The 22,145-nt window shown below is 45.9% G+C and overlaps 2 protein-coding genes across 3 annotated transcripts in view; both read right to left on the bottom strand.

Moving 5' to 3' along the window:
* LOC142589843 (eukaryotic elongation factor 2 kinase-like) overlaps window positions 1–724 on the bottom strand; it is a 38,050-nt gene extending 37,326 nt beyond the window's left edge. For both annotated transcript variants that reach the window (XM_075701464.1, XM_075701463.1), the window contains exon 1: window positions 67–724. The gene's annotated coding sequence lies outside the window, so the exon portion shown is untranslated. The remainder of the gene's footprint in view (window positions 1–66) is intronic.
* Window positions 725–1,029: 305 nt separating this feature from the next.
* Window positions 1,030–22,145, bottom strand: Tsen54 (tRNA splicing endonuclease subunit 54). Its single transcript, XM_075701462.1, has 9 exons — window positions 21,932–22,145; window positions 19,144–19,314; window positions 15,157–15,220; window positions 14,008–14,091; window positions 12,766–12,914; window positions 10,453–11,550; window positions 9,400–9,653; window positions 7,708–7,891; window positions 1,030–5,304 (listed from the first exon to the last, which is right to left on the bottom strand). The coding sequence occupies exons 1-9, from the start codon at window positions 22,069–22,071 to the stop codon at window positions 5,148–5,150; spliced, it is 2,301 nt and encodes a 766-aa protein (XP_075557577.1). The 5' UTR covers window positions 22,072–22,145; the 3' UTR covers window positions 1,030–5,147.

Genomic DNA, 22,145 nt, shown 5'->3' with positions numbered 1-22,145 from the left:
CGACCGTGCGCGCGGTGGGAAGCGACGCACATTTCGTTCCAAAAAAAAAAGAGGCATGCGGCTTACCTTTCGGTGAAGCACAACGCGCTTTTCGAACCTGTCAGGTTGGCCTGTGGGCTGGGCACGACGCATCGACAGCAGTGCGGGTTCGCGACAATGCATTCCCTGGTGCGCGGCCTGCTGCTGCCTCTCGAAACCTCTCCCGACGAGCTCGCTTCTACGCCAAGCCCCCGCGCCGCTCTCGCTCGCACGCTCTCTCTCGCCTCGAGCCCGAAGCAGCAGCCAAGCCCGCCGGGCGAACCTCTCGGCTTTTTCGTCTTTCTCTTCCGGGCTTCCTTTTTAAAGGGAGTCGGTGTCGGCGGCGATACCTTCCGGCTGAATGCGAGACACGACGGCTCCGTCCCGGCGAACGCTAGAACATATGGGAGTGACCGACGCAGCAGCGAAGACTCACAACACGGCCGCACCAACCGACGCGCAGCGCGCTCTCTCTCGTCGCAGTCGTAGCGCCGGGTCGCCGCGATGTGTGCGTGTTTGTGCGAGACGTTTGTGCGTGAACTGTTTGTGCGGCGACCGTGGCCCATATCCCGGAGTCGAGGCAAGATGGAGCCACCGCGCTGCTGCCGTAGCTTACAGCTGTAGCATGCTGTAGTGGCACAGCGTCGGAACGTTTCTAGTTAGGTTTGAAAAAAACGGAAAGGCGGACGAGAAGGAGCAGACGGAAGCCGCGTCGCGCCGCCGGACCCGAAAATATTTATCGCACTGAGGTATTTTTACTCCGGCCCCGCGGTTCGTTCCGCCATTGCGCGAACGAGCCAATTCTTTTAAATTTTTTTTTTTTCATTCCAGCAACGAGTGCGACGTTTGCCAAAAGCATGCGGCGCGACCCGACACACGAAATACTGCACCCACGCAATGCGCCTATTTATAAACACTTGGCAGCGCGGGACCCAGATTAGAGAGAACACTGTTTAATCCACGCCGTCGAGTGTCAGACGTCGTGAGGCCAAACAAGAAATACAACGTACGCAGGGGGTGAGCAACAGATGTATTCTGTGTAAATATGAAATATCGACCCGACATGTGAACATCACAAGGTGACATATGATGTTTACAGGGTGTGTATGTAAACATAAGACAGTATATGTACATCTTACTAGGGGTGCAAAAGCAAGAGTGGCATGCAAAATACTAATGAATTCATTTGTACATAGCTAGATGTGCAAGTGGACACAAAGTACATAACCAAAGTTGTTGGACATATGTGTAAACCATGAAAAACCATCAGAATTACCAAACGCTGCTCTTTTGCATCATTTTGATCATATACAAATAATATGCAAGCTACAAATTCCTATAAAATCATATTTTCAATAGATGGATTAAATTGCACATGCAACATGATTTCAATATGTACACAATGCTCACATATTCCACAAAATTTACCTTGAACATGAAGGCTATTATGGTTTAGGATCTGTCAAATGCAAATACTGTGCAATAAACAACTTGTACAATGACTTGGGATTAGCTGCCTATGGAAACAAGTCATTGAATATGACAGCAACAGACCTTGCTGTTATACAATTTCTTTAATGTAAAAGGAAGTAAGCTGCTGATGATAACCAGACAAAATCATGGGGATGCTGCCATATGTGTTTTGCAAGGTAAATGCTGAGTCACTTTGGCCTTGCCACACAGCAGTAAAAAAGAAAGGAGGCAGTTCAGTTTGGGATTTGGGATTAGCTGCTTATGGAAACAAGTCATTGAAAATGACAGGAACAGACCTTGCTGTTATACAATTTCTTTCATGTAAAAGGAAGTAAGTTGCTGATGATAACCAGACAAAATCATGGGGATGCTGCCATATGTGTTTTGCAAGGTAAATGCTGAGTCACTTTGGCCTTGCCACACAGCAGTAGAAAAAGAAAGGAGGCAGTTCAGTTTCCAGGGCACTTTGTGCAGAGTAACGACGACAATCAGTGGCTGGCACCAATTGTTTCTGCAGTTACCAAATTCAGGGCAGAAGATTGGCTCAATTCTCGCATCACTGATGAAAGAGTTTTAAAGCAGCCTTAGGAAGTAAGGAAAAAGAAAATTGCAAATTGATTGGGGACTAAGAAACGATGAGCAGTTAGTCCTCAAATAATGACTCCTTTGAGTTAGACTACAATAATGCTGGTACTACGCCCTTGGTCATTCTTACTTTGGTGGCATGCATAATTTTTGACCCGCTAGCTCACTTCATTAAAGCCTTAATTTGCTTTTCTTTCTCTATAATTGCATGATTATCCTGGTCACACAGCAGGCAATAAACACAGCTGAACAACAGCATCGCATATGTCTTAAATAGGCTATCTACAAGCCAAAAAGGAAAGCCTAGGGACACGACGTTTCTGCTCCCTGCCCATTTACATGTGTGGGGCCACTTTATTTTATATACATTTGTACACACTACTTGTGCTAGCACTCGCAGCGCTGCATGCAGGTGGAACATAGCACATCGTGCTTCAAGTAGAAATGAATCAGTTCTCTACCGAAAGTTCCACCAAACACAGGAGAATGTCTACTCTATTCACTACAGGCCTGGGCACACACAGACACAATTCTCTCATATTTTGGGGGGTCCACTGCATAGACGACGATTCCCGACTTCACACAAGTACAGGTTCTCCAACGTCCTCAGTTGACGCAGTTGCACAGTGAAAAAAAAAAAAAAAAGTTTTGCACTGACAGTTGGCAATATAGCTTCGAAAAACTAAATAAACTGTGCCATCCTCTTGGCACCAACCCTGACTTCAGCACAGATATTCGTCTTCCAAAGTTCCGTCTCCAAGAGCGGTTCCAATCCTAAAGGGCGCCTAAACCACTCTGAACTCAAGATCCTGTTACGTAGTGGCCACTGCATACCAGCACTAAAACCTTTCAAAATCTCGCTACCCCCCCCCGAGGTGCTTTCTTCTCCTCGCCACATGCTCCGGCCCACACCATGCAGTGTTGGAAGGCTACGAGTCGCGTCAACCAACCAAAAGGGATCGCCCATTGTCCCACCCGCTGGTCACCTTCTGCACAATGCCGTCTGAATGGAAGCTTCACGGAAGACTGGGTGGCACACGATCGGCAAGCACCCCCTCCCTTCTCAGAATACACGGCCAGCTCTCGTCAGCCAATCGATGGCTTTTACCCAGGTGATGTCACGTACATGACCTTGCTGGCTTTGCAGTGTGCAAAGAAGGGACCGAGAAAGCCCAAAGAGGAGCACGGGATTGTTTATTTTCTGGCGTCCCTGAGGAATGTAGCATTGCTATGTTTGCCAAATGTGATCGTTTTTTGTTTACAGAATGTACTTAATATATGTAAAAATAAAAGATGCCAGAGGTAATTTAGGGGCCCTTTAAAGACAAGCCTGCAGATCTTTCAAGTCAGGTGTGCAAAGTCAACAAACCATGAATACATTCTTTCAAACCCATGCTCAATTGTTGGCATGAGATGCTCTAGTGGCGATGTGTGGGGGATATTCGCACGTGCAGCATAACTCAGGAAAGTGAGAGTTGACGCATGCATAGCATCTGGCTGAAAATTGGATCTCAATGCCTACATTCATTGCTCGTCTCACACTAAAGTTAATGCAATGAATGCAGTTTTTGGAGTATAGAAAAAAAAAAATCGGGTCTACATATCCTTCGCAAATGTCCAAGCCAATGAAAATGCAGTGTGATTCAAAGCTTAAGACAAACAACCCAGTCAAATCTCTGGTGGGCTCTAATTTCACAAGTACAATGGAAACAGGCTTTGTTGCATCCACAATATTCCTAAGTAAACTTTCTAACTACTGCAGAATTAAAAAAAAACAAAATATGGAGATAGTGTGATTTAACAAGAGCACGTCAATGTTTTTTTATAACTTCACGTGAAGCAACACCTGCATCTCTGTTAATGATGCAGGTGATTTGTGCACGGAAGTGTGGAAGCATAGAAATGAACAAATGAAAAACACATGAAAAAAACAAGCATAGACAAGATGAGGCATGGATCTTCTAACTCTGTTTCTTTCAGAAGCGTTACAGTAGCATTCCTTAGCATTCTGTCATTAGAAGACTGAGGTGAGCAACATGACCTACAGGACACGACTGTGTATTAAGGCAGACGCATCCCAGCTGACTGTTCCGACTTCTGATTAAAGGATGGCAGCTTCACCATTCTGCTGGACGGGCTCTTTCGTCAGCCTTTAACAAGCATTTCAAACAAGTCGATTCCTGCCTCAGTAAGCGTAAGAATTCTGTTGTAACGCTCCTGAACGAAATGAAGTTAGAAGACCAGCTTTCCATCTGATCTGTGTTTGTTCATTTGACCACAGCTGCGCGTTTTTGTGCAGGAGGTTAAGCTTCACAGGCGTAAACCAACTAGCCAGAGAAAAACATTTACCGAACCCAGCACACATAGTGATCACACGCACAGACATATACGACATCACGAACACAGTTTCCAACAGCGGCATCCAGCAGAAAAAGGGTGCACTGATAAGTGCATAAGCAAAAAGAAAAAAAAAAGCAACACAAGGTGAACCTTTCAAGTGCCATTGTGTTACTTCCATGCTAGCATGTGTCAAGCTGGTTCCCTGGCACTTTTTCACGCACTAGCTAATCCATACCAGGGGTATACACAGTGTCAATTAACCGGCAACGGCTGAGGCTGGCAGAAAGTCAGGGCAATACCGGTAATGGGGAACACTGCAACAAAGTGCAAAACCTTTCTAATAAGACTGCATTGCTAGCCTCGCGTACCCGCAATCATTCCAGTTAACGTTACTATAAAAAAATACTCGATTATGCAGTATACAAAATTTCTACAGCATTCAAGACTCGCTATAAACAGCACTGCTGAAGTTCGAACTTGGTAGCAATGGGGCCTACCTCTCTTTAATATGCAATTTTTTTTTTTCTTTCTGCTTGCCTGCTGATGTACAACCTAGTGGCAGTGTGCGATTGCAGCAATCGGAAGCTGGCACATCTCAGCCGGGCAAAAGCAGGCGGCTTGGAGACCAGTTGGAGATCTAATGAGGTTCCAAAAACATAGTCTCCCCCACCCACGCAATATCGAGGCATCACGCGAGGATCTCGTACCCTGGAACAAAGCGACTTCCGACTTCAGGGTGCCGGAAAGAAACGAGGCGCCTCCATCACGTCGAACGCATACAGATGCACTTGGCCGTGGTCCACCGTCGCAAACACGAGGGGAGCGCTGTCCGTCACGGTCGCCTGTCTACGTTTCAGGTCTTGCAGCCGGGCCGGGCCATCTTCCCACCTGCCGCAGATATAGAAGACGTTGCAATTCCACTGGGAACAGTAAAGGCTGGCTCACACGAATTATTTTATGCACAAGAAAGCGCCTAGCACAGCTGTACTAAGGGCTCCACGCTGCCACCACACGTGCTGTTTGCGAGCAATGAAAGTCGGCGTGGCATGATGCAATCAAAACAGCCATAAAGTGAAGCTACACTATGGCTGCCGCTCATCACAAAAGTAATCTTGATGGGAACAAGCAGATGTAGTAATGAAAATAACTTGTTGTCCACAAGAAAGTGGCACACACAGTTATCGTTCAGGCGGCAGCCAAAAGCAGTCGTCGGGTATCCACCACTGTGTTAGGCCTAAAAAAAAGGTGGCTTTCTTGTGGTATGCCTGGCGTCTGATTGGCAAATACAAATGAGCTGCTTGTGGTTTTTGAAACTGATCGGTGGACAAGTTTCAGCGTGCCCATCTTTTTTTTTGTAATGGCCATGACAAAAACTGTCACCAACACGACAGCACACACACACTAGCATCAGAAACTGCTCGACAGTCATCAAAATGCACAATTTGTGGGCAAACCAAGCCATGTGGGTCAGTCATAGAGCTATAATTATCTCTCATACTGATTTATTGCACCGGTTGATGTGGCATGCTTGCAACTTACGTTAGGTTAGGTAACTTATGACAAACAGTCATGGCATCAACAATAGGAGAGAAGAATTTCATAACTGGAGTGAAACTTTTTACATTTCCTGCACCGGGATGACTAAAGACAGGCAAAAAATAAAAGAAATTTCTAGTGGAGTTTTTGGTGACACATGGAAGGCTTTTTTCGTGAACTGATAACCACTCAAGGTGGTGTCACGATTTCAGTCCAAGTGGTCGCTGTTGGAGTCAATAGCGCATGGTCCTTTGTGCTTCTTAATTTGCAATCACAACAATGTGAAATATGGCCACCCATTGTTACACAAGACCATTTTTGTGCCACTCGAGGCAGTGGATAAGCCTTGGGCAGGAGGCTTCATAGATACGGCAGAGACCCAATGCAACACATGGCCATTCGTGTAGTAGTATTTGTGGTGATGCGCGACTCTCGCGCGTCCCCTGATATGTTTTTCCTGCATGGCGCGTCTCCTGTAATCCGGCTTCGCCGCGTGGCCTGCGTGATGCCCGCGGCGGTCGATGTGGTTGGGGTGCAGTGCGAGAGATGGCGCGAGTGTTGCGCAGCTAACGCCGCCTCACGGCAGGGTTACTTGGGGGCGCAGGGGAGAACAGGCTGTCTCTTTCCCGGCGGGACGGCGAACAGCGTGGACAAGCCGCGCGCCGCCGACCCATGCTTCTGCGAGACCGCCTCGCGTGGCCGCCTTGGAACGCGCCACCGTCCGCGTGACCGTACACGCGAATGACCAGGCGTTGGGATCCAGCATGGGGCATATTCGCTCGCTATCCGGTCGCGGTGAGTCGGACTTCTAGATTTGTTGCGCGCCCATCAGCATGTTTTGTGGATAGCAACTCGGCTAGCAGGCATTGATCTATGAAAGGTGCAATAAATGCCCTTGTGATTGTTTGCACTACTGTGTTGTCGTTTCTTTGTCCCAAGAGCAGGGAGGAGAACACCACATATTGGAAAGAACAACGTTTATCTGCAGCAAAGAGTCGACAACCTCCTTATCATTGACGCCTGGATTGAACTAGACGACAGTAATTCTTGGCGGCCACGACGAGAGTTTGGTACTCGCAGGATGGAAAAGCGAGGCCTTATGAGATTATAGAGCTCCTCACTTGAGATTGCTGGAGATGCAATTTGCACATTAACTATAGGCGGTTTCCAAAAGTGACAATGCCGACATAAGGCCAAGAGACAATGAAGCTGCCAGGGAAACCACAGGTGAAATTACTGGTGCTGTACACTCCCCGTGTTAGATCTTGTACAAATACCCAAGAATATGCACCTGGGAACAGTCGCGCTGTAGGCAAATTGGTAGTGCAACACGTGCATAGTGCTTAGGATGTGGGTTTGGCTCCCATCAATGGCAAGTTGTTTTTTTAGTCCACTTTTGTTTCCCTTTTCCGTAGTACTTCTACATTTCAATTAAAACAACAAATAGTTTCCCCGACGCTTCCCTCGGCTTTATATGGTTTCGACTCACGAGAATCGGGCCTCTCAGTTCTCTTCTTCTTATTCAATGCAGACCGTTTGCATTTCTAACATTAGTATTCTGTTTCTTTTTTATCTATGTAAGATATTTCTTGTCGGGACAGGAATCCTTGTACCAGACAGGGGTTAAAGGTACACCCAAAGGGACACTACCGGCAAATATTGAGTCGATGTGGACTGTTAGAATACCACTCCAGCAACCTCGCAGCGCTCATTTTGTGCCAAGAGAAGACTTCATTTAAGAGAAAACTGTCTCACCTGACCATGCAGACTCGGCACTCTGGAGTTCCAGGGTTCCTCTTGGTGTAAGATGTGCCAGGCAAATACACGTCCAGGTCTGGCGTCAAGGGCTCGGCGCCATCGAGCGCTGGGCTGCTTGTGTGCCGTCCGCCATTTACCAGGTCGACCTCCTTGAGGATCACAAGCTCAGACACAATGCCCGCTGAAACATGAAAAAAAAAAAAAAAAAAAAAAAAAAAAAAAGTCAGTCACGACATCACGACACACTACCAGTTGCAAAGACGCGTATACCCATTCCCTCACGCTAGGTTAGAGAGGACGCAAGCAGTACACTTCAGACAATTACAAACGGATTCTTACAGAAACCCCAGACTCGTGCATGTCATGTATCCAGACATGTACACTACCAACAGATGCACATCGTGTGGCGAGGTTGCCACACTTAATCACATGTTATGGGAGTGTCGGGACTTAACAAACAAGTCGGGCACCACCGAACCCTCCGTCTCTTCCACCGCCAGCCTCTACTCGCGCTGGAAGACCGCACTGCTCAGCTCGAACCTGACAGCACAACTCTGGGCAGCCCAGCGAGCCGAGGAAGCCGCTTCGAGACAAGGTCTTGGAACCGCATCCGCGGCGGGTGCCCAGACCCACTAAAGAGACACCGGACTTGAATCTGATTGATTTGAAAATTAAGTTTACGTTCTTCTGTTAGTCACTTCTTAGTCAGAGGCACGTTCGATTACACTGGGAAGGACTTGAATGACCTTACCTTTGCGTGCGGCAAAATCGGGCTTCAGAATGATATAAAAAAATTATAATAATGCAGATGTAACACAGATGTTGGAAATCCATCCGAAGCGAAGCTTCAATCAAGCGCTGTGTATTAAATCCCATATAACTAAAGGTGATGCGTGGAATTGTACTTGGTTACATTCTGCGCAACGTGCAACTTCATGCAATGCCTATGTTTATCCACCGCAAAGGTCGAAACTTTAATCTTGTGCAATTTTTTTCAGTTTACGAAAACTGCACTGCTCGAAAACTACGGCGAAATGCTAACGCCAAGTTGGGTGGATGCAGTGTCGGACGCCTAAGCAGCGACGTCACAAGGACGGAGGCAATGAATGATCCGTGTTAAGAGAAGAATGGTGATGACAGGTGTGTGCACAGAGAAGCACGACACCTATCTAGCTACACTTAAGGATTCTGCGCCTCTTGCATCATAGTGGCGCACACCCATTATGGAGGATTGGACACGAATAAGTGCACACCCAGTTGTGCATAACAAATGGCTACATCAAAGAAACTCAAGTAAATCAAAGAATCCGTTGAACATAACGTCCTATACCACTGAGAGAATGGTACGCTTCAGACATAGCTATGAGCAGTCTAAGAGCTATCAGTACAGCATTATCCTTTAAGGTGGAACACCTTATTAGCATTCAAGCACTCACAGCAGCTTAAACCGGTGACAAGTCCGTATTTTTTTTTTTCTCGTCCTCTTTCATTTCCTTTTTCCTTAATACCTGTACATTTAAATGAAAACAACAAATATATTTCCCTTAGACTTTCCTTTCAATAATGGATGCCTGCATTAGGTACCATATAAGGCACATTTTCTCTTCAAAGAACAAATACGCTATCACTGTTATACTGGCTTAAAATCCATGCGTGTCTGAACGGCAGTGGATGCAGCAACCCACTCACGTATCGAGAGATCCCGTGTAGGCACGACCAGGGGCTGGATGGAACCTTTCCAGAGGACGGCACCCTCACAAGCCAGCAGTGCCGCTGAGCGCTCGGCCTGAGTCTGGCCAGACTTGAGCTCGGTCCAGCTGGTCGCCTCCGCGGGGAAGGGTGGCAAGGCGGAGGGATAGTCTTCCTCGTCGGGACCACCACGACCCCCGCTCCGCTGCCAGTGGCTTGGTCGATGCGGCCTTCCGTGCCAGTTTCGGCGGGGGCTGCCGCGAGGAACGGTTAGTGGGAGATCAGAGTGTGGAGAAGATGGTGGACATTGCGCGAACGAGTGCTCTATATACTTCGACTTCATACTTATCAGGCAGCGCTGCTGGAGCTGTTTAAGTCACCGCAGTCATATAAGTTTCACTCGGCTCATTCACAGTGCAGTTGTTTTCGACCTGCAATGCTTTCTACGGAATACTGCACATATTACAAGTACGACCTTGTGGACAAAAGGTTATGTTCGAATCATATCTGTAAACTTTCGTGCTACCAGTATGTGACATACTGTTTTGTTCATGAGTGCAGGAGGCGCGTTGTGGACTCAAGTTGCAGAAAGGTGTTGCCTTGCTTGTCCGGTGATAGATTCAGATCCGAGCCGCCTCACATGTAATAATTACATCATATTTCTCTTCATAAAGGTATGAGACTTAATGTTGCATCAAATTACATTATGCACACCCGTATCTTTCCTTCATCTATGATGCACTATGTTCTTTGTTTGCGAATACGAGTACTGAGGAAAATCTGTCTCTAGCCTACATAGCATTGTCTTGCTATTTATGAAATGGAGTGTAAGTACATGCACGACTCTTCACGATGAACCCAGAAATTCAGTGAGGCTAGCAACGTGGTTGAGCCCAGAGAGCAGCAGAACATTTTGACGACTGGCACTACTGACCTCATCTAAAAGCCCCCGGAAAACCTAAAAACACCACCCGTGAAACCCTTGGTTATCTAATGGCCCAGGTTCACAACCACTTCACTCTATAAAATTTTCGTCAGGCTCTGCAAGTATACCTGTCATTCCTCTGCACTGTTCTTCGGTATGATGCCTGGTTTGGCCGATTCGGCCGGTCTGGCCGGCCCGGTCCGGAGTGGAATGAAGAGCTCGATCCGGACCGCCTTGACTCCTGGCTCCGCTGCGACGCTTCGCTCACGTACGTTTCCGTAAAGTAGCCGTACTGATTGCCAGAACCATGCGGAGCGCCTTCCTGAGGATTCCGAGGCCAGCTTGGAAGCAGTGGCGGGAGCGGTGGAAGCGGGGGCGGTGGCATGGAGCGCCAAGGCTGGCCCGGCCCCCAAGGCAGTGGTGGTGGCACTCTTTCCAGGTTGGCCCCTCCCCGAGGGTCGGCGAGGTTCCAAGGTTGTGGCTGACCAGCTCCTCCTCCTCCCGACCACCACGGCCGGTCGTGAGACGCGTCATATGGTGGCCTCGCCATGTTGTTCCATGGTCCACTGCCACCCTGGTACGCGCCCCGAGGCTGACCGGTGCGGTAACCGGCAGAGTCCGAGTTGTTCCATGTTCTGCCATCTCTGCGCTGCTCCGGAATTGTTGGTGTGGAGTTATTTGTGGCATGCCACGACGATGCGTCTGCAGCCTGCCACGCCTCTCCATTGCCCTGGCACTGAGGGTCTGGCCGTAGTTCCGGGATGGCAGGATTCCTTCGTCCGGAGTTGTGCCTCTGGTCCCAATTTGCCAATGGCCGTTCTTCATACCAGCCCCTGGTTCTCCGCTTCTCCCTGATGGACTCTTCCTGTTTCCACCCGGCGGTGTCGACTTCGTACCACTCTCTCGAAGGGTACACATTAGTGGGAAGGAGGTGCCGAGGCGGCCGTTTCAGGGTCAGCAACTGACCGGCGACATACTTTGGGAAGGAGAGTTCAGCACACTGGGCAGGCCGTTTCTCCGGGAACAGGCTCTTTTTTGGGCTGGTCGCCGGCATGATTGTGATGGAAGAGTCGAGCTTGGGCAACTTGGCCGGAATCACCTCGATGATGGAGATGTCCGAGTCGTCCGAGTCGTCCAGGCAGACCACGTCATCGTCACTTTCATGTGGCTCATCCTTTACTTTCTTTGCTTCTGGCTTGGCAGGTGTTGATGTTTTGGAGCTTTCCCTGCAACAATTATTGTATCAACATCACCAAGGACGGCCACCTGACGTGACAAAATGGGCAGTGTATACAGCTGCTTCCACACAGAAGAATTTTGCCATGTTTCTTGTTTGCTCGTTTCTACCTCCAACTCCGTGCATAAACTACATTTTTGTGCTTAAAGAGTGTGCTATAAGAGACCAGTGGTAAATCTAAATGTACAAACTTGCCGGTCTGTTTGATCACGAAGTCAAGCCACACACTCTGCATTCACTTTGCATTAAACTATTTGGTTTACACAACACATCAGCAGCACTCTGGCTATGACATATCATCTGTGCTTGGATAATGTGACAACAGCTCACTGCAGGTCATCTTAGCATAGTGTAAATGCGTAACCAACACCAAGGTTTTACTTGAACTGTTATTGAAGCTCTCAAGGCGTTTCCAAAGACCCCTTTGTAGAGGGGCAACCTACCCGCAGTCACAATCCACAATTTGGAAAACGCAGCTGCAGCTTAACAAAAAGGTCGCAGATGCTCTTGTCTACATAAATGTGGGCATCCACAAGCCAAATTTAATGAGGTTTGTTGAATTTAAAGGAAAATGTTAGAAACTACCAACTTTAGGAAACAGATTTTTCATTTAGGCCATAACGTTTTGTTACAGAAGTTCTTGAAAATCACAACACTTGGAAAAACTGCGGCATCAAGCATACAACTCCAACTCTCAAATAAAAGACGTGTACCACAATTCTGTAAACTGTACCTCTCGAGATATCTAAATGAGAAAATAGAGATGCATTGCACACCAGTCTGAGGTATGCAGGCTTAATTTGTGACTAAGATTCTTAGCAGAGCCTTTGAAAACCGTGTAAGAGATTCACAAAAGCTGCAAGCTCATACGTCACATTTGACCACTTCAGATGCTCTAACAGATGCCATTTATGAAACCGAAATATCTATTTTCTATAGAGAGTTACGCATTTGTGAACTTTCTGGTCACTTTTTTTTTTCTACCTTGCCGATTTTCGGTAGTTCTTTGTAAAAAAATTTTAGGCCCGAAATAAAAATACTGCCCCCTAGAGTCAGCATAATTAAGCTTCATCTCTAGAACGTAACAAATTTCACTCAAATCAGTTCTGTGTATCCCGCGCATCTCAATAGAAAAATTGGATACGTGGCCTCGAGGTGAAGCTTCATTTTGAAAACAAAGTGAAGAATATAAAAAAATACTCACTGCTTTTTGTGTGGAATAGCAATGTATCCGGCCCTAAGGAGATGCGAGTAGACGAGGTACTTGTCGTAGTCATCGCCGTCCTTCAGGAGAACCTCGTAGGACTCCGAGATGCTCATCGAGGTGCCATCGCGCGTCAGCAACAACTGATTCTGCAATCATGCAGGAAAGCAACGTCACTGCATTGGCACTAGCAACAACGTCGACTCGAATTTACAACTGTGCCCTCAGCTCGTTGTTTACTTTACACCGCTAAGCAGAAGACAGTGCCGCCCTTCAAGCTAAGTTGTCACGTCGCTTCGATAGCACCCCTCAGCAATTCTAATAACACAGCTGCTTGAGATGCGCCCGTTCCCTCTAGCACTAGAGTTTAGGGTGACGGCGAAAGTGCTTGATATAAACTCATAGGTCGCGAATCACTGAGGAGCATTGCTGAAGAACCGTGGCTACTACCGCAGAAAAGATGGCATTGCCCTTGAGTTGGCAGAGTCGAGGTTAGCATTAAGAGTCCACTTGGGAACCTGGCAAGGGGAAATACAAGTGCGTTTGAGTTATCGACTGTGCTGATGATCGCACCGTAAAACACCTTTCTTTCCAGGTGTTGCAGATGGCCAACAGGCAAACTGCATCAACAACTGCTAATTTGAATGTAGTGACAATTGGCACATTTTGTAACAGATAATGACGCAGTACTCATAACACTAAACAATAAACAAAAATAATAACAATAAAGAAAGCTTATATAGGTTTCTCAGAAACAAAGCTTCATGGTTGAACAAAATTCAACCTGGTCCGAGGGTCTAACAACCAGATTCAATGCCTCCCTGGGGCAGTTGCTCTTAACAATCCGAGTTAACCAGGGGGCTAGCAGATTGCATAGCGAGGCTGAATTAAACGACAGCTCAACGTGGGCAACACTGAATATGAAGTCAGTTCTGCGGGAATACGCAAAGTGGAAAGAGTTGCCGAGGATTTTTTTTCCTGCCATGAAACTTGCCCTTACGACCACCTCACAGAATTTTGCAGAATTGACTTGCCATATTGAGCGAAGTCGTGTGCGACGTCAATGACTGCCAGTTTCTGACGGCACTAAAAAAAACGTATTTCAAACTCTTTCAACCCTCAACAAACCATGCAGCTGCAGAAATGAGTCAAGGGCTACTTGCTAAGCACGATGCTAGCCACATTTAAAGTGTTTTCTTGAAACTTTAATCTTCGAGTGCCACATTAGTTGAGGAAACTCACCGCTTCCAGCAGGAAGAGGGCCTCCAGTGGGTGCAGCACCGTCCTGTCTCCCACTTTTGTGCCCATAAATTTGAGGTAGGTGCCCTGCAAGAGTGGGGGAAAAGAAAAAAAGTGCAAAGAAAGAAGTCAGTGACAAGTGAAGCTTTTTTTAACGTTCACTGAAACGACTTTGCTTAACACCACGGGTGTTAAACATGTTCACTTCTGCGCAACTCAACGTCCCTCGCCCAATGCGTTCCTCTCTGGTGCCACTTTAGTCGCTTCACTTCTTCCTCCATGCTCAGCTGCTTTTGACGCCGACTTTCTCACTTCTCTGTACATACTTCTTTGATGCTTAGTTGCCAACTCGTTCACTTCTGGCTTCTTGTTCTGATTGGCTGTCCAGGCACCTACCGAGCAGCACACAAGCCCATTCTGGGACACTGGCCAAAAATGCTCCCATATCGAGTGTCACACGCCTGGCTGCGCACACCCGGTGCCCCTAGCTGCGGAAGCCAGCAGATGGCTTAGTTTATAGGAGTGAGCAACCTGCGATTAAAGGGACACTAAAGCGAAACAATAAATCAGTTTATACTAATGAAGCATTAGTTGAGAACCCTGCAGGCATTCATTTCAAAAAAATAGTTTGACTATTAGATGAGAAAATGAAGGTCCAAGTATCAGCATTTGAATTTCGCGCCGAAACTCCAGCACCGGTACGTCAGCGTGACGTCAGGGATTCCAAAGTATGTTTTCGCATTTGGGCCGCGTTGGCTGAATAAAGGTTTCCGAAACTTGCCATGTTTAATATCTGGTTCCTTTAGAACACAATGTAGTCAATCTGTACCGCTATATATAATTATTAGGCCCTAGAAGATGCCATCAAAATCCAAGACGTCACAGCCCCCAGGTGCGGGAACTTAAGTAGGCGTCGCCACCCGTATTTCGTTCTTGCACTTCTTCTGGCTCACCAAACGTCTTATTGTTGTAAGAGTTGTGTTTTTGGTGTTGTAGAACGGTAATTTACTGATGCAGAAGAAATCATTTCTCACTTTAGGGTCCCTTTAAGTGGCTATCGTAACACTGCGTTTACGACAAAATGTTTTGTTTGTCTAACGCGATCGCGAACAACTCAAAGCAACTGATAAGGGGGGCGCATGAAATATGTACCTTGTGTTTGGTCACGACAACTCTCTTCTCCTGGTCGTCCCACAGGGCTTGCAAGACGTCGATGCTGTGAAGAAAAAATTGTCACGTGACAATGCAGCGACAAGAAATCGTTGTGACTAACGTTACCGGTGCAACGAGCTCTCTGGGAACCTTTCACACTTTAAATCCAAAATAAATCTACAACTCAGTATGATATCAATAATCATTGTGCAGAAAGTACATGGGGATTTGATTACTGTAATTTCTGATTCACCAAAGAAGTACATTAGGCTTACAACACTTTATAGCTGTGAAATGCCCCCCAAAAATGTTGGTTTAGCTTAACGCATGAAATATCTAAACTGTGTAGTCAGAAAAAAAAAAGTACATGATAAACTATACTAAGCGCATAAAGTACGAGGGAGATCATGATAATTAGTCACAGCTACGAAAACTGATGACAACGAACCACCAACTTAGAATATTCTAAACTTAAGTAATTTATAGAACAAAAGAAATAAACATCTCAATATGTTAGTGAGAACATGAAATGCAATTCAGATTAAAGGTAGTTGAACTTGAAAATAGGCTCTCATTAAATTCAATTAATGAAGCATCTACAGCCAAACACATCTATGATGAAACACACCTATGAAAAAATGCTCATAGGTTTTGAATAAAAGGCGTGGCTTATCAGCTGATGCTGACATTTACACATACACTATGCATGAGCTCATTAAGAGGAAGCTTTAGCTCGGGCCCAACTCCGATGCAGCCTATTCAAATACCTGTAAAACTCTTTTCTGAGGTAACTCCTGGACAGATATTAATGAAATTTGTTGCATTTGAGAGTTAAAGTTAAATTCTAATGCATGTTAGAAGCGGAACTTAGATTTATAGCCTGAATTTTGTTACAAGAATTTTCAAAAATTTGAAAGTTTGAAAAAAAAAGAACATAGGAGAATAAAGTTTACAAATTCATAGCTCTGCAACAAGAACAGATATTGCAGTTCTGTAAACGGCATCCATTAGATCACTGAAAGTGGACAAATTTGATATGTGAATTTATATTTTAAGTGAATTTCTGACATTGTTTACAAGAGTTCTGCAAAAACCGTATTTCCATATTACTAAATTTTCTGACATTCATGTGCAACAAATCACATTTGTCCGCTGTAGATGCACTTTTAGATTCAATTAACATAATTGTGATGTCATTTTTCATTGCTGAGTTACAGCGTTGTAAACTGGATGGTTTCGTTCTCTGAATATATTAGGTTTTTGACAATTTTTAATAAAACATTGACGACCAAAATAAAAAAATTCGAAGCCAACAGTCACTAGATTTTAAGTTTTTCTTTTAAATGCAACGCACCTCGTCAAATTTGGTGCAGTGGTTGCCGAGAAAAAAGAATTCTCCTTTTACATGTGTTTAGATAGGAGCACACCCGAGCTAAAGCTTCCTCTTAAGACAAAGCTTTACATCTGGGCCAAGCGCAGTTTCCATATTTAAATACCACCTGTGAAGCGCAGCCACTTAATTGATTCGAGTGAAATTTCTTGCATTTAAGAAAGCTCAATTACTACAAATGAAGGAAGAAATATTTTGATTCATGGCTTCATTTCTTTTTATTAAGGAAGTTGCATGAAATTGGCAAATAAGAATTAAAACATCTTGTTTACGAGCCCATAACCGTGCACCAAAAAAAAAACAGATATTGCCACTCTGTAAGCTGCATCTAAGAGAGCATCTGAAGTGGACACATTTATAGCTTATGTGAAATCGATAAAATGTTTACAAGGCTTTTGCAAAAAAATACCACTCACAAATTAGCGATACACTTCACAACAGCCTGTACAATACATAAATTTTGTCCGATTCAGGCGGCTCAATGTAGCTGCTTACAGAATTGCCAATAATTGTAAACTTGATAACCAACTTAAGATATTTGAAGTATTGTAAGTTTCGACATTTAAAGAAAGGAAACTGATAACTTAAATGAAAAGTCTGCTTCCTAGAGTCACTAGATTTTCATTTTTTTTTTTAATGCAACAAACCTCATTAAAATCAGTGCTACGGTAGCCGAGAAAAATTATTTCTCCATTCCCATGTTTGAGGGTTAATCAGAAAGTCTTTGCCCCTATTTTTTATTAGCCAACATAGGGTACATACAGGTAATTACAAATATACATTCTATTCTAAGAATCTTACACCATTTTTCCACATACTAGTCCCCACACCGGTTCAGACCCCATTTGTCCCAACGCAGCACTAAATTTGAGGTGCCCCTGTCGTCAATCAGCGACGCACACGAACTCCCCAAACGCTCACTGTCATGCAAGCCTTCATGGCTTTTTGGGAACTCACACCACCACCTCACACTTTTCAAAGCAAGACACCTATCCTCCTATGTGGGCTACATTTCCCTGTGAATTTCGATGGGCATTCATCCCTTGCTATATAGAAAACGAATCGCACTTCGTTGCTCATACACTATGGACGTGTGAAGCACAACTGCCATCCTCAACAGCAGTGCCATCCTCAACAGCAGCGCCACGCTGTGGAGCTACCGGCAGATAAGGCCGGGCCGGTACAAGAAAGATCCACCGCTGGGAATGTAGATGTTCACTTCGCGTTTACAGCCGTAATTTGGCTTAATAAATGGGGGGGGGGGGGGGGGGCATATACTTTCTGATTCGGCCGCATATATAGGAGCTCCTGTGGTAAAGCTTTCATTGAATTCAACGTCCTGTACGTGGACAATGCACTGAATGAGAGACTAAACCAGATGTTCACGTGATTTTATTAAACATTTCCTGTTCCTGTTGCTCGTTTTCACCGCGTAGTGGGAAAGGCAGGATTTATGCCAGCAGTTTCTAATTGTAACTGGTGTTACTGTTACATCGCTGGAGAGGCGATTCGGGGGCAGCGGGCATCGGCTACGCCAGCACTGCAGAACACAAAACTTCGCTAAACAGATTTGAAAAATGAGCTCGGGTCCACTGATCAAGTTCGTTCAACTGAAATATTCGCTATTCAGAAATTCGCTTAAATGAAAGATTTTTGCATAGTATACATAGGAAAACTGCCGGGGATTTTCTGAATGTTCGTGATTCTGAAATATTCATTAAACTAACGTTTGTACAACTCAGAGTTTACTGTATTACGAGGGATGGCGCGAGTGTTGCACTGCTAATGCCACCTAACAGCGGGGTTAGTCGGGCACGACAGGGAGTAGGCTTTTCCTCCTTGGCTTGGGGGTCGGCAAATGGTGCGGATTCATCGCGCATCGCGACCGACCTGCTTCGCGGTACCGTTCTGTGAAAGACCTAGGAGCAGGACACCGGAATGGATGAGCACGATCGTTCGAATGTGCCACCGTTCACATGACCATGCACGCGAACGTTTAGGTGTTGGTGGCCAGCATGGGGTGAACATATTTGCTCGCTATCCTGTCGCAGCGAGTCGGAGTCAATTTGTCAAGCACCCATATTCAGCTAGCAGGCATTAATGTGGGAAGTGCAATAAATGCTCTGTTCGCACTACTGTGTTGTCGTTCCTTTTTTCCAAGAGCACGAGTGAGACTCCCCAACTTCTAACAAAAATATGTGGCCCAAAGTGTTTTAAATAGCCAGGAGCTAACGTACAACACACCTGATGAATAATTTTTCACTAAAAGGCAAATTATAGATTGTGCCATACAAGTTCACAGCATGGAAACGAGAATCCATATTATGTAAGGATATTTTGCCTTTAATACCATTAATTCCTTATCACCTGTTGCATCATCAAGTGCCAGATACTGGCAATAATGAAGGCCAGGCATCGTGCTGGCCAGTGAGGAAGGACAAATAAGAACAGAAGAATACCATAATTGTCGCATAATACAGCCTCAGACAAGCACGGCAAGAGGAGGTGCGTGCTTCTCTAGTTTTCCCGCAGCTGCCAAGTTGCGGGAAAACCCAGTCCCAGTCCCAGACCTCGTGGCATGCCGCTCCGAGACTTACGGTCTGAGCGATCCGACGCGCCCTAATGTGTCGGCCCTGCTCTTTCGCAGCGATTCCACCAGCTCTGTCTCCTCTGTGGACCCATCTGGCTCCAGTCGCTTTGTGCCCGTCCAAACTTTGACTTGGTTGTCATGGATGCGACCTTGGTGCCACTTGAAGACATCTGCACCACTGAGGAGTAAAAAATACAAGGATAGCATGAAGTTCAATGACCTGAATGATGCTTCTTAACCTCCCAAAGTAAAACGAGACTGTGAGAAACACTGTAGACAATGCTCTGAATTGATTTTCACCACCTTGGGCTTTCTCGACGTGCACCCGAAACTCAGTAAATCAGACTCTTTGCATGACACCCCCAGTGAAATGGTGCCGGGAGTCGGACCCCTGACTTCGTACTAAGCAGGACAATGCCATCGAAGGCACTGAGCTACTGATGAAAAGTCAAGGCCAAATTTACAACAAAGCAAACATGAGTCATCATAAATGTGTGCTGTATTTGGCTCATGTAAAAGGTCCTTTGAACATGCACATAAGCACACATGAATTTGCGCAGTGGTTACTATATTGCAAATGCCATTGACGACAGCATGTCCCCCATGCCATGAAATCCCATTAATCTTCTTCGTGCATGCTAGTCATGGGCTAGTTGCTGCCTGACAGTTCCTACCCTTCATAATGTGGCAAATCAGTTCTGCAGAAGCCCACAAGGTGGAGGAAAGTTTGTGAAAAGAAAAAATTGTCACCCACCCAACTGTAGCACAACCACAAAAAAATTGGCAGTGGCTAAGCTCAGCTATGCCAGGATATACGTAGCGAAAGCTAAGGCATAGCATGGTTGGCCTTGGTTAATCTCGATTGCAAGTCCAGGTTAGTCTGGTTGTCTAGCTATGTTGCGGCGTCTAGCCAGTCGTTCGGCGCGCTGTTCGTCTGTTTCCTGGGCAATTCGTTTCTTCTTCATCTCGTTACGATGTCAATTCCAGGCCTCCTCCTGCTCATCAGAATTGTCGCCGTCCATACTGCCACCTCAACTGCGGTTGCGGCGCACGAGAGCTCTCCTTTTCAATTCTCTGACATGTTATCAGGCATGCGATGCAGCTGGCGAAGCGAGCGGAGGCGAATGCAACGACGAGGAACGCGGTGTGACGTCATGTGCCTCCTCGAAGCACGGCCACGGCGAGATCGCAAAGTCACGGCCAGTAAAGCTTTCGCTTTAAAAACATGCAAACGGGGTTTTCAGGACAAAAGCTTCACAGTTGAAGAATTCGTTCTGGTCTGGAATTCCAAGTTTCCCTTGATTCCCAATGTAGGCAAAAAGACTTAATTCTTATGTCAAAAAATAAAAACAAAATAAAGACAGAATAGAAATGACAAAAGCATGGAACTAGTAAGACAAGGACAGAAGCTTTTTTACCTTTTGAGAACTATACACGACAACTAGAGTAACAGCCAATCAGAGGCTGCTATAAGTTGTAACAGTGGCTTTTCTACGTAGAGTTTAAAAGAGGGGCCCCTACCTTATACACAACTTTTGTCGTACCACAAAGTAAGTCACAAACTTGGAACACGTTTAAAGAATTGCTTCGCACTTTTTAGCAACCCACCTAGCTGGTTTCAGACAACATAGTTCGGAGCAGATATTGTTCGTGATAGGCAGTGGTGTTTGATGCTTGGCTGCCTCATTCCTCTGGAACCCCTCTTTGGAACCGCCTCTAGCATTCAAGGGGTGCTCCACGAATGGATCACTCAAGGAGGTATTTGTACCTTAGTACTTGAACTGTGTTCTCTTGATTATGTATCCTGCCCCTTTCCTGCAACAGCCTCAAATGTGAGGCAAGCAGTATGTTCAAATAAATTTCCTTCTAACATTCGAAAGTGAATGAGAATACTTAGGTTAGTCATCAGTTAGGTTCAGGTATGGCGCACGAAGGCTGCAGAAATCGAAAGACTGTGGCGAGCTTGTGCAAGTATGAAGCGATCGAACTGCTGCATAGGAAGTGACTGAGCGGGCTAGATCTACGATTATGACGTTAAAAGCTGTCGTGAACACGCAATCATGAAATATCGCAAAAAAGCTCATTCAGACTAAAGCATGGCCAATAAAAGCGCACAGAAAACGATGACAAAGGCAAGAAGTATTGTGTCTACGCCTTACTTCGTCTACAGTGCACCGTTGTTACTGCCACATGAACCAATACCTGTCTCAATACAATCGTTATTCTTCACCAATACCAACTCGCTCAGTTTTCTATACTATGCAGACCAAAGCAAGCAAGCACTGAGGTAATTCTCAGCACAGGCTGCAGACTCTGTGGGATGTCCTAACTGGGTATCACAACGTACAACTGTGAACATGAGTCGTCACTTATCACGCTAACCAAGACATATGTGACCAAGATGATGACAAATGAATAAAGAAATGTGGCAGTGATAGACAAATTCTCCACTAATGTACGTTTTGAATGACCCTTGCACTATCGTACTTCCACTATATAACTAATTGCAAGGAATGTATGAAATACAGTTCTTCCGAAGTTGTTGATCCAAGCACGCGTGTCTTCCAAAACGTGTGTGAACAACGCATCTGCAAGAAACGGACTCCGCACGAGCTCCAGAGAAAATCAAGCAGCTAAGTCTGTTCACAAGTAAGTGATCGCGCATCGTATACTCGGGCCAGTAGCTCGCGGAAGGGAAAGCGAACCACAGAGTTCGCAATGAAAGCTGCGATTGGCGAACGGCACCGTTCGACGCGAAATCAGCCGCCTCTGCTAAAGTGAGCGTTGTTCCCAACCTTGGAGGCCGATAGGCGTAGTCGTCTGCCGTCGTACTCGTCGTGGGAACTGCCTCACTTGGGGATGCTGGGCTATCTTTGCCATCCTCGTCTAACTTGTCGTCGCAACCCACGGCTTCCATTCCAGCTTCGGCAGCCATGCTTGCCGCCAGCACGATTTGCGTTGGCTGCGAAAGGCATACGAAAGTTGACTAACCGCACAAGGCGAGTTCAA

Source organism: Dermacentor variabilis, chromosome 8 (genome assembly GCF_050947875.1).
Source record: "Dermacentor variabilis isolate Ectoservices chromosome 8, ASM5094787v1, whole genome shotgun sequence".
NCBI classification, from domain to species: Eukaryota; Metazoa; Arthropoda; class Arachnida; order Ixodida; family Ixodidae; genus Dermacentor; species Dermacentor variabilis.
Note: the sequence above shows the minus strand (reverse complement) of the source record. Positions and strands in the feature narration are given on the sequence as shown.

Coding starts and splice junctions, on each gene's coding strand:
- Tsen54 (XM_075701462.1), bottom strand. CDS start 22,071: ATGGCTGCCGAAGCTGGAATGGAAGCCGTGGGTTGCGACGACAAGTTA. Junction 19,315..21,931: donor TACGCCTATCGGCCTCCAAG/GTTGGGAACAAC, acceptor TTTACTCCTCAG/TGGTGCAGATGTCTTCAAGT. Junction 14,092..15,156: donor TTGTCGTGACCAAACACAAG/GTACATATTTCA, acceptor CCACTCTTGCAG/GGCACCTACCTCAAATTTAT.